Source organism: Toxorhynchites rutilus, chromosome 2, assembly GCF_029784135.1.
Source record: "Toxorhynchites rutilus septentrionalis strain SRP chromosome 2, ASM2978413v1, whole genome shotgun sequence".
Lineage (NCBI taxonomy): Eukaryota > Metazoa > Arthropoda > Insecta > Diptera > Culicidae > Toxorhynchites > Toxorhynchites rutilus.
In genome coordinates this window covers 57,124,268-57,137,471 of record NC_073745.1, presented here as the reverse complement: position 1 = coordinate 57,137,471, position 13,204 = coordinate 57,124,268, and the positions used below count along the sequence as shown (strand labels likewise).

The 13,204-nt window shown below is 42.3% G+C and overlaps 1 protein-coding gene across 2 annotated transcripts in view; it reads left to right on the top strand.

Annotated features, from left to right (window-relative positions):
• Positions 1–12,752, top strand: part of LOC129769341 (nascent polypeptide-associated complex subunit alpha, muscle-specific form-like) — a 58,997-nt gene extending 46,245 nt beyond the window's left edge. The window contains exons 2-3 of one of the 2 annotated variants that reach the window (XM_055771551.1): positions 10,807–10,896; positions 11,017–12,752. In XM_055771551.1, coding sequence (XP_055627526.1) covers positions 10,807–10,896; positions 11,017–12,551 — 1,625 coding nt within the window. In that variant the 3' untranslated portion in view covers positions 12,552–12,752. Of the gene's footprint in view, positions 1–10,806; positions 10,897–11,013 lie in introns of both variants that reach the window. The other variant, XM_055771550.1, reaches the window with a different exon arrangement.
• The last annotated feature ends 452 nt before the right edge of the window (positions 12,753–13,204 follow it).

Below are 13,204 nucleotides of genomic sequence, written 5' to 3'. Positions count from 1 at the left end.
TTTTAGTATCACACCAAATACATGCAGGAGATGAGACTAGAAAAATAATGTCAGTGTACAAAGAATCGCTACTCTTCGGATTTCATTTGACGGAGAAAGGGTCTGGCTGGGTATGATCCTAAAAATGAAAAAAAAATTTTGGGGATTTTGAGATTCAGCACTACTCTAATGTACTGAATTATTGAAATGAGTTCCTATGCCTTTTCTAGATATGTGTAATTTTTTCTGAAGATTAACAGTATGTCGCGCTACGAAAAAATATTTCCAAATTTCATTTTTTTTTAGAATTTTGAAACCCTGTACAGGTTTAATTTATGTTTAAACTAGCTGACCCGGCAAACTTCGTCCCGCCCAAAATATATTTTTCGCGCGACCGGAAAAAATCGCCAAGTAAAAGAAAAAAGCAGAAACAACCGCAGAGAAAAAAGCTTTATATCATGCAAGCCTACTAAAAATAGACTGATGTGAAAAATTGTGGACACCGAATGAAGCACACGCTGAAAAAACATTATGGGTATAATTTCTGCACGACAGAAAGCGCAATTGTTATTATTAATTTATTTCAAACGAAAAAATACAATGTTGGTTTGTTCATGTAGCAGATTTTCCTTATGGAAAAATCGTTTAGCGCGTAATCTTAATATTAGAAAATTAGAAGTGTGGAGTAATATTTATATTATTATTATTAGTAAATTGTAATACTTATTGTTCGTAGTGAAATTTATTCTAAGGCTCATGTAATGGGGACGAAGTCCTCATTTAACGAGGATTAGGAATCGAGGCGGCTCATGCCGCCATGATGACGCGATCCGAGTCCACCGCCGACCCGCCGTCGGAAGCGGCGCTGTCTCGCACGCAAACCTATGTTCCACTGATTGCCCGGTTAGTTTGAAACATAGGATACGATCCTTTAGCAATGTCCGACCGAGCTTTAGAGAGCGTCGGACGGCATACGTTCACCTAGTGCATGACGTTTGCCCGGTATCTTTTTTCTTTGAAATATTCATTGCAGGTCAAAACACGGAACAAAACAGGATAACAGGGAAGTACTAAATGAGAACATGATCTTATGTCGTTTTGAGTTTTGGTTAAGATGATGGACATTACATTGTACATTTTAGTATATTGGCTAATCGATCATGAGTTATGAGTTATTAAAGGAATATGAAGTGTCACGTAAAATAAAATTATAGATGTCATTCATATGTTTTTATTTTTTCGAAGAACAATGTAATATTTCCTCATATCGAAAATTCATTTGAAGTCCATTGCAATAGTTGATAAAGAGGAATATTAATTATTGTATATTAGCTATTAGCTTAAATAACAGAACTTGTCCTTTGTTCCATGATATTTTTCTATTGAACTGGCTACAATCGCGTAAAGTTTCCTGTATTTCCTTTTAGTAGGCTCCAGCTGGTTAGTTTCAGAGTTCACTAATGTAAGCTTGTGATAGGCTATATCTCTTCTCAATCCATCGAAAAGAGTCCACACACTTGGGTGACTGCAATGAAATATAGAATTGACGGCATTGTGAAATCCTTCGCAACAATTAGTAGTCCTTGGTGATCGATCGAGAGCTGCATCGTAGTGGTTCCATGTTCGAGGATGAAATTGTGGACCTCTTCCGGCGGCAGCTTGTTGAAAAAAATAGGACAGAACTTCGTTAAATCTGGAAGCACGAACCCGCCCAATTCCAGCTCCACCTATCCGGCAAAACGATCCAACACTCTATATTTTTCAAATACCTGGGTGTATATTTTGATTCTAAGTGTACCTGGGGGAGACACATTGCGTATTTGAAACAGAAATGCCAGCAAAGAATCAATTTTCTCCAAACAATTACCGGAACATGGTGGGGTGCCCATCCAGGAACCTCATTCAGTTGTACAAAACAACGATATTATCAGTGTTAGAATATGGCAGTTTTTGCTTCCGATCAGCTGCCAGGATTCATATTCTCAAGCTGGAGAGAATACAATATCGTTGCCTGCGTATAGCCATGGGGTGTTTGCATTCGACACATACGATGAGTCTCGAAGTTTTGGCAGGAGTACCCCCGCTTACTCTTCGGTTCACAGAATTATCCTACAGATTTCTCATCCGTTGCAAGATCATGAATCCATTGGTGATTGATAACTTCGAAAATCTACTCCAACTGACTCCTCAGTCAAGTTTTATGTCTTTATACCATGAGTACCTTACCCACGACGTGCACCCTTCACCAGGCATCTCCAACCAAGTTTGCTTCCCTTACTTCTGCAATTCCTCTGTCATTTTTGATCTGTCCATGCGACAAAAAATCCATGGAATCCCAGATCACCTACGCTCCGATTCTATTCCGCTGATATTTTCGGCAGAATATGGGAAAGTTGGATCTGATAAAATGTTCTTTACTGACGGTTCATTCATAAACGGGTCCACTGGCTTCGGCATCTTCAATGAAAATTCCAGTGCCTCTTTCAAACTCAAAGATCCTTGTTCCGTGTATGTCGCTGAACTGGGTGCGATATATTACGCATTAGGGATCATTGAAACATTGCCCATCGACCACTATTTTATTTTTTCAGACAGTCTCAGCTCAATAGAGGCAATCCGCTCATTGAAAGTTGATAAACGCTCATCTTATTTCCTAACAAGAATAAGACGTTTTAGAGATGAACCAGCCTTTGGCTGAAAATCTCTTTAATAAAGAATGAAAAAAAAAGACGGGTGGGTAATGTCGGGGACATAACCGGAGTGACGTAGGACTATACAAAAGGGACAGCTTTTGTTAAATATATATTTTAAATATATTGTTTTATTTTCTTCTCCTACGTGAATACCTATCTATCCACCTGAAAAATGGATTAGTTTACTGTTAACTCTTTATGAACATGTTGATGGTTCTGAAAAGAACCTTTGGTGTTGTGTTTTTGTTATCACTCGATATTCCCATCTTGTTCGGTTAAACCTTCCTGTTTAGCTATTGCGTTTGCCACTCGCCACAGCTTTCACAGTTGGAAAATTTCTTCCCATCCAGCTTGTGACATGTTGTTCAGTAAATTACATTTAATGCGACGTGCCGGAGAAACACTTTGCCACTCATTGAAACTAATTGTTGCCTTGATGAGCGCCGAACCGAAGCTGCTCTGTTCTTGATGCGGGTTTTCTGATTGTCGTGAGCAGCTTTGCAAGCCAAGCCGCAAACTCTATAATCGCTGTTAGGTATACTGGTGCTCCGGCACCAATCCGTTCGGCCTAGTTACCCTTGCGGAGCAATCAGTGAATGCGACCAACAGGGAACTGGAGACCTGCACGGTTCGAGTGGGACTTTGCCTTTCCCTTAACTTGTCCTCCTTTGTTACGTCCACGATGCCGATGCCGTACAACCACACGGGTTTACGGTTTGAAAGAAAATAAGATATTTTTTTGGGGTCCGCGTGTTTTATACTCTACGTGTTTTATACACACTCACAGGATAGAGACAAATCGGCAGACTCAGCCAGAGGGGCGAGTCCAACGAGACGAACGAATGAGCGTTAAAAGGGAGCGATGGCAAAAAAAATACATTCATTACGATTTGTTCGCTCGTTGGATTCACATGCAGGCTAAAAAGGGTCCTCTTCAGGATCACAAAATTATCTTCAATCTAAAGAGTTTATTGTATTGTTATCACTCGATATCCCCATCTTGTTCGGCTAAACCTTTCTGTTTAGCGATTGCGTTTGCCACTCGCCACAGCTTTCACAGTTGGAAAATTTCTTCCCATCCAGCTTTGTGACATGTTGTACAGTAAATTACATTCAATGCGACGTGTCGAAGCGCCACTCAGTATCGCATTGGAGGCGATTTTAACCTGTAATTGAACATTTGCGATGACAGTGGTACAGTGTCGACTTTCAATGTGGGGTCATAATTTGGATCTCTATGTTTACAAAAATGTCCAACTAAATAAGTCGCATTACATGTCCGTTCAATTAGCTAAATGTCGAACCAATAGTAAATTACTGTACTTTCAATCTGGAAACAATTTAAGAATTGGTGAAAATTGAATAATCAGGAAAATCCCCAACTATCAATAAGCTCAGAACAACTGCCAAATTCACATACTCATCAGATCCTGGCAAACAAATTATGAAAACATCAATTTGTGTTTTATTATTATTTTGGATAATGTTTTAGAAAGCATTGAAATTTATTTCCTAAACTCTTTTTTGGAAGGTTTAAATGCCCTGAAAAGTGCCTTTTTTCATGGAATGGTTCAAATTTAGAAAACTTATTACTCGTGGTTTTGAAAAAAACCATTTCGAACGCTCTCGATGCCGGCTTGTTCTGGATTTGCCACCAAAGCAGTTTGTATAAATAACAAACTTTTTTCTTCTGCTACCTGATGCCGTTTTGCGATTGCATTTGCCACTCGCCACTCGCTTCAACTGCCTGTTGTCTTGATGTCCACCGAACCGAATGTGTTCTGTTCCGAATGCGGGTTTTCTTATCGTCGCGAGCAGCTTTGCCAGCTAACTCGATCACTTCGGCGGCCGAAACTATATAACGCCGGCTAGGTGGACTGGTGCACTGGTACTAACGCGCTCGGCCTAGCTACCCTTGCGGGGAACTCCAGATCAACACGGTTCGAGCGGGATTTTGCCTTTCCCTTCACTTTTCCTCCTTTACCATGTCCAGACATGGCTGCTTGTGTTGGTTTGTTGATGTGTTGTGATGCGAACCGATGTGGTGTACGGTTTAGATGAGAATGATCGTTACGGCTAGTGATCCCCGATAATCGTTCGATTAATCGATTAATCGAATACTTCCTACAGAAATCGATTATTAATCGAACGAATACTGCACAACCAATAATCGAAGCGAACGAATAATTTACGTCGATTAATCGATCCAAACGCTGAGAGAAAAAAACGTACGGCCGTTGCAGTTTTAAGTGCGATTCACATACAACATACACGTCACGTTCACGTCCCGTCACGTCACGATACGTCAATGATTCTACCATTCAATTCTCATGAAAACATTCACATACACCAGCAACGTAACGACCCGTCAGCATACGTTCAACGAAAACGACCGGCAGGGTTTATAGAAAAGAATAATTGACGGAGACGGACGGCTCGTTTGGTTTTTGTCTGGGCTTTGTGTCTCGGCTTTTGTTTTGATTTGATTGTAAAGTAATTTACATCTACATCGACATTAAGCTAATTGAACAGATCTATGACGCAACACGTTTAATTAGACATTTTTACCTCTAGTTGGGCATTTTTTTAAACATTGAGTTCGGGGCCCAAATTATGGCCCCACATTGAAAGTCGCCACCAGTCGCAAAGGTCCAATTACTGGTCAAAACAGACTCCAATGCGACACTGAGTGGTGCCTCAGCATATCGCTTTACAAGTGACTTACTGTACTTTTTATGCCAACACATCTCTTAGTTCCAAATTTCGGAGTGAAAATCATTCGCGACTAGTTGAAAGAATTATTCTATTTATTATTATTATTGCATAAGGGTCGGACTACGGGGTATAAGCATTTAAATAATTGAATTGAATAATTGAATTTTGAAAAATTTAATGAGAATCATTCATTGAATTTTTCAAAATTTAGAACTGATTCTAGGCATGCTGATTTGAAAGAGGGCATTGCAATTTAAAATTGTTGTAGGTGGCGACACCATGAATAAAATTAAATAAATCATTCGTTTAGCATTTGACGTGACGGTGCTGGTGGAAGCATTGACTGCATGTGTGAATTGTGTTGTGTGTGTGTGTGAGACGTTGACGGAGCGTAGACGTTCTTCTCCGTAACGTGCTATGTGAATCGCACATTATCCTGAAAATCAATCATTATCTTTGACGCTCCCTTAAGTTCATAAACGAAGCTCAATGCCGTCAACGCGAATTGAGCATTCTTTACGACTTTAGGGGAGCGTAAAGGATAATAATTGATTTTCAGGTGGAATTAACATATTTTTGATTCTATATGGCTTTCTAGCAAATGAGAAATATTAGTCTGACGGATTATTTCTCTCAGTATTGCGATTAATCGATTAATCGATTATTTGGGTTATTAATCGTATCGAATAACGAACTGCTGAAAACTATTCGATTAGCTGATGAACGATTAATTTCAAAAAACGGGGATCACTAGTTACGGCAGCGGAGCGGGGATTTTTAAGCTGACTGGCTGGCTCGAGAATTACGCATGTGTGAGACTGCGACCAATGTTTCGTTCATTTTTTTTCTTTTTCCTTTCCAATCGTGGTTCATTCTATTTCACTGCTGCTCTGGTTGCCCGTTTTGGTCGGTTCGATTTGAGGAGCACAAAATGGACCAATCAAAAATGGGCACATAGTGCATTTTGACAATGCTTGATATTTCACAATTATTCAATTATTTATCTCAAGAAAAATGAAATGTTATTCGTTATGATAGATGCGTAGATATATTTCCTATCTATTGATGCAAAAACCTTTGCGATCTATTGAGAAATGCTCGAGTTATAAGCGTTCCAAATCTTGCATTTTTTCCTACTTGTTCAGTGACTAGATTTCCATTTCACCCCCTATATCTTCCGGTTAGACGTAGTCCTACGTCAAAAAAAAAAAAAAAGAATAAGACAACTATTGAGTGTTTTGGTCGAAAAATTATTCAAGATTACCTTAGCATGGGTTCCCTCTCATTGCTCGATTCCGGGGAATGAGAAAGCGGACTCGCTAGCTAAGGTGGGCGCTTTAGCAGGCACACTTTTTGAAAGGCAAATTGCTTATAATGAATTTTTCCACATTCGCTCGTAAGTTGGCAGCACATGTGGAGTAGTGATGAGTTCGGTCGTTGGTTACACACGATTATCCCTAAGGTCTCGACGAGTGCATGGTTCAAGGGATTGAATGTAGGTCGTGATTTCATTCGCGTGATATCTCGGCTTATGTCCAATCACTACAACCTAAACGCGCATCTCTATCGCATTGGGCTCGCAGCAAACAATCTTAGTGATTGTGGCGATGGCTATCACGACATCGAGCATGTTGTCTGGTCGTGTATCCGGTTCCATGCTGCTCGCTCTCAGCTCTCTAGAGCACTGAGAGCAAAAGGCAGACAATCGGATATCCCCGTCCGGGATATCTTAGGTAGCCGTGATCCTGATCTTCTGCTTCATCTATACCTGTTCCTCAGAAACGCCGATGTCAACGTTTAATGATGTTTCCTTCGTTGTGTCCCCGTTTCATATCCCTCCTATCCGATCGATAAACTTTTACTTAGTCGCGGCAATACATACACACACTCTTTACAGATGCACGGGCCGAAGGTTGTGCAGTCCACTTTCATTCAACAAGAGCCAAAGGTTGTACCGCTCATGACAACTCTACACGAGCTGATGATTGCGCCGGCTAGTGACCATTCTATCCTGGATTCCTCGAGTCGAGAAAGACGCACCACGCTAGATATGGGGTACAGACTAGGGGGCGTTGCTGATTAATGGTCAGCTGCATCCCAATAGGAAGTATCCCGTGTCGGGCACACGGGATGAGCATCGGAGACTGCAACATACCAATTATGAGAACACTTGTAATACTAACCTCGAGCCAACCGCGAGTAATCGGTTACATATTACTAACATAGTTGTAAGACAAAAATTGTCAAAATATTGGACTCCCGGCCCGTCAGGCTAACGCCACATGTGCCTTAATAAAATATATATTTTGGAAAAAAAAAATCTGTCTTCATCAGGAAAAGTACTAGCAAGGCTATTGAAAATATCTTGTACGTCTTCTTTTGGAACGAACGACAATGCTGCCAATGACTTCAACTTTAATCTTGTATCAATATTTGATTCAAATTCCGATTTTAGACCAATTGCATTAATTTTTCTTATAATGCTCTGGCACAAATGAAAATAACAACCTTTAATTTCGGTTTCCGGGAAAACAATTCTCGCAGCATTCATACAAGCCTTTTCGAAATCCAGAAGTATCCTCTCAGGAGCCATATGCGGAACTAACCTTTTTAAAATACTAAACATCTCCAAGTACGTTTGTCCATTTTTCCATCGGTAAGATGCTGGGAATCGTCCAATCCATGGTCAACAGAGTACTAAAACGATACTTCGAGAACCTAACCATCGACCGGAAGGTGAAGAACGGCAAAAATGGATGCTCCGTCAGTGAAAACGATCACAAGCGCGTAGTTAAGCAGTTTAGACGTGATCCGATAAGTTCGGTCCGGGATGTCGCCAATAAGCTGAATTTGTCAAGTTCATTCGTCCAGCGGACCAAGCAGCGGGAGGGCCTTCGTACATACAAGGTTCAGAAGGCTCCTAACCGCGACGAAAGGCAAAACATGGTGGGGAAGACGCGAGCCCGGAAGCTGTACACCGAAATGCTGACGAAGCCGCATTGCCTGGTAATGGACGACGAAACCTACGTCAAAGCGGACTTTCGTCAGCTGCCGGGCCTGTTGTTCTTCTTCGCAGAGGACAAATTCAGCGTTCCGGAGGAGATTCGCAAGCAGAAACTATCCAAGTTTGCCAAAAAGTACATGGTGTGGCAAGCGATCTGCTCTTGCGGAAAGCGGAGCGCCCCCTTCGTGATGACCGGCACGGTAAACGGGCAGGTTTACCTTAAGGAGTGCCTACAGAAGCGCTTACTACCACTATTGAAGCAGCACGAGGGCCCGACCATCTTCTGGCCGGATCTCGCTTCGTGCCACTATTCAAAGGACGTGTTGGAGTGGTACGAAGCTAACGGGGTCGCCTTCGTGCCAAAGGAAATGAACCCGCCCAACGCGCCGGAGCTTCACCCAATAGAGAAATATTGAGCGATTATGAAGCAGGCCCTCCGGAAGAACCCAAAAGTTGTCAAATCGGAGGCGGACTTCAAGAGAAAATGGATTTCTGTTCAAAAAAAACTACAACCTGACGTACAGAACCTTATGGACGGGGTAAAGAGGAAGGTGCGAGCATACGGGCTTGTGCTCGAAGTATGAATAAAAAGAAAATGCCAAAAGTTGTTTAATAGTTTTTATTTTACTGTCTAAAATTTTCAAAAGGATCGGTCTACTGGGCGAATTTCTACAGCGTTTTTTCCGTGATGCAATTTGATGTGACACACCCTTTAATGCTTTTTTCTCTACGGTTATTACTGTTGCTTTCATTTACTTACCGATTTATTCCGGGAACCTTTTTTCGTTATCACATTCACGTTTTCTTACAAAGCGCACGTTCATGGGTCCAATCGCAGAACTGTTCATTGATTGATCTTCTAATCTACCCTTTAAAATAACTTTTTAATAGGAGTACCGGTAAGCATCTGCATGTGCTCCCGTGGCCGAGTGGTTAGCGTCATAACTAACATGCCGGGTGTTCGGGTTCGATTCCCGTTCTGGTCGGGGGAATTTTTCGTCAAAGAAATTTCCTCCGACTTGCACTGTGATCACGCGTATTCTAGAGCTTGCCACTCAGAATGCATTCAAGGCGTGTTATTTGGCATAGAAATCTCAACTAAGTACTAATAAAAAAAAAAAAAAAAAATGACGCAAGTAATACTACGTTGAGACGGCGAAGTTCCTCTAGGAACGTTAGTGCCATTGAAGAAGAAGAAGAAGAAGAAGAAGAAGAAGAGTTTGAACTCACGATCGATCGCTTAGTAAGCGAACGCGTAACCAAGTGGCTACGAAGACCCCCTATAGATAAATTCCATTGTTCGATGCATATTCACAATATTCGGTATTTAGTTTGCGTCTTGTTTATTCATCCTCAATCTTATACATGTTGGGAATCCAACCAATTATTTTTTTCAAACTTTCAAAAACTGTTCCAGCGAGTCATACAATCGAATGTCCCTCACATACCTCAGCGTTGTTGCATTTTGATGAACATGATTCACTTCCACCACAGCCAACGCTTCCGCCTCATCGAAATTGCATCAAATCTAACCCGGCCAAATAATTTTTTCATATGAAATTTACTGCAGGAACTTTCTTGTCTAATGGTCTAATGGCGTTTTTGAGCTCCGTTGCGCTCAAGGCCAAACTGCAGACAAAAAAGATAGATTCAGTACGCCCACTTGTGTAAACAACACAAACGGATGTTTATATGGCAAATGTTTCTACGACTCACATAACGTCACTCCATGGCGAGTTATACACCGTTAGGAATAATTAGAACCATGCATATTAAAAAAAATGGTGACCGGAATAAATCGCCACAGTAAACAACTGCAACAGAAACAACCGCTTAGAAAAAGTGTAGTAGGCTAGAAATATTTGGCGCGGGAAAAACATCATGTGCCTCACATTTCTATTATAAATTTATTCTCTTGTTCTCGTTTTTCGAAATTTATTCTGAGGACAATGTAATGGGGACGAAGTCCCCATTTGGCGAGGATAAGGAATCGAGGCGGCCCATGCCGCCAAGATGACGCAATCCGAGTCCACCGCCGACCCGCCGTCGGAAGCGGCGGTGTCTCGCACGCAAACCTGGGATCCACTGATTGCCCGGTTAGTTTGAAACATAGGATACGATCCTTTAGCAATGTCCGACCGAGCTCTAGCGAGCGTCGGACGGTATACGTCTGCCCGGGGCGTTACGTTTGCCTGGGGCGATACGTTTGCCCGGTTAATTCTTGTTTTGAAATACAATACCGCGCCACAATATTTATAGCCTACTACACATTTTATAAGCGGTGGTTTCTGTTGCAGTCGTTTTCTGTGGCGATTTATTCCGGGAACCAAAAAAAATCTCCACAAGACGAATAGTAGTTCCTATAATTAATGGGTGCTTGATTTTATTAACTTCCCGAATGCCTTCTCATTGCAGCGATATTACCGGCTGACGCTAAGGATGATGGAGCCAAATCACTCACGACGCCGGACCATGGAGGTGGAACGGGCGGTAATGCACATCCAGGTATGATATGCGGTGTGGCATTTATTGCAATGGAATATCACGTTTCGATTGATTCCACGCCGCGATAAATCTGAGTTATGGAAATGTATGCTCATAAATTATTATCTTCTCCATTAGTAGCGATTTCTGCGCGTTCGATTGGCAAATTCACAAACGACGCTCCGGCTGCTGACAGTAAAGTCATCAACCTATCGATCAAACCACACCAGCAACGGGATACATCCGGTACAAGAGAGGCCAGAAATTTGGGATTTACGCCAGACGTTTCACTAAATTCTATCCCCGGGGGTTTAAACAATGAACTGTCGAATGTTGACTTGAAGGATCCTGCATCAACGCCTTCCGAAGTGGCTAAAGATAGCTATGGGAATCCGGTCACCCCGTTCTCGGCACTGGGAACTACTGGCTTAGATTCCGTTGGATTCTTAACCGATGTTAGCAAAGATGGTCCACAAAGCGGAAAGAGTGATCAATTCGGTCAACTTAATTTTAAAGTCCCCAGCTACGCTTCGGGTATTATTCAACCGGTTTTGCTCCCACCAAATTCTCCAGCGGGCTTTGCCGATCAACTACCAGTCTCAACAACAGCAGCTCCCACCACAGCGTTCCAATTCGTTCCAAACGCAAAAATACCCACCATAGATGGAGATGACATTCTTTTCGCTCAACAGCCGACGAATGGACTAGTTCCTCCACTTTTTCCAGGCGAGCAAACCACCACATACAAGATAAACGTTGGCACTGAACGATCGCCGTTCTTTGTGAAGGATACCTTTGGTTCACCACCCCTGGATCAGGGACTAGCTCCACCGTCCGACAAATCGCCAGTAAATTTCAACCAAGTTCCTCAGGCACCATCTCTTGTTCCTCAAACACCTCTGCAGGTGCCCGGCCAAACGCTACCTCACCCACAGATTCCTCAGCAGTCTCCCTTCCAGCCTACGAAAGCCCCCGTTCAAAAGTATACCGGAAGCTTTGGTGGAGCTCCCGGTTTCCTCGGCAGCCAGCAGAACATCGGCACAGCATACACTTCAACTCCTCTGTCAAGCAAACCTGTTCCGGTACCCACTGTCCCAACACCGACTCAAACTCAATTCCTGCCAACAACGAAACCCGCGAGTACCACCCAAACAGTGAATAAATTCACGGGAAGCTTCGGAGGCGCACCCGGTTTTCTGGGCAGCCAACAAAACCTCGGAACGGCGTACAAACCTACAACCTCAATCCCGCAAACTCCGCAGAAACCCCTGCAACCAACACCTTCATTTCCTTCCCAAACCCAACCCCCATCCGCCATCAAACCACCGAGTCCTTTCCAGCCTCCTCCAGCTCCACAAGCGCCACAACCCACAAAAGCTCCTGGTGGTCCTGGATTCACCTTTGGTGCTAGCACACAGCGACCCGGTCAGTACTCGGGAAGCTTCGGTGGATCCCCCGGGCTGCTGGGCAATCAGAAACAACCCGGCACTCACGTGAAACCCGATGGCTCCATACTCCCACCATCATCCCCAGGGGTAGGCTTCACCGCTCCTGCCGCCGGACCGACTGTACCGACCGCATCAAGCTCGCGACCTGTGAGTAGTGGAAGTACCTTTACCGGTAGCTTTGGTGGTCCCCCGGGTGTGCTACGCCCGTATGATAACGTGAAGGGCTAAAGTGATTGGAGCTGGTGGGTGTTGTGGAAGAATGTTCTTCTCAAAGTGAAAGCGTAAATAGTTAAGAAGAAAAAATAATTTTATCATTTTAGATTTAGATTGGATAACGAACCGGAAAAAATGTCAAAATCGAACAGCATTTTTTGTGTATCGATTGTATCGATTAAGAGACAAAATAAATTATTATTAGTATAAAAGTGATGTAAACGGTGTTTGTTATTCTTTGAGAGTCCTTATTGTCGCGGTTGTTAGCTCAAATATTCGAAGTTCTAAAGAAGCGCCAATGGTCAGTTTCGTTGCGACAATGATTCCTATGTCTGTAATTCGTTCTAAGTTAAATGAATAAAATTATTTATTTTTAAAGAATTTATTAAGATTATGATCGTTGTTTAATAGGTTACAAATGAAAAATAGAATAATTACTTTGGGAAGGTGTCTTTCAAGGGTTCGACATAATCTTTTTCCCAGGGTATTTCAAGTTCATAATAAACCCTACTCCATGAAGTCGTTATCCTGAACATGAAATTTCATAAAAACTGTCTACGACTATAGTAGAGCACCTTATAATGGCTTGGGTCTTCGAGATCGCTGTTATTGGACTATAAAATCTCCCCACATCTATATTAATAGAACTATAAACCTTACCAAGAAAA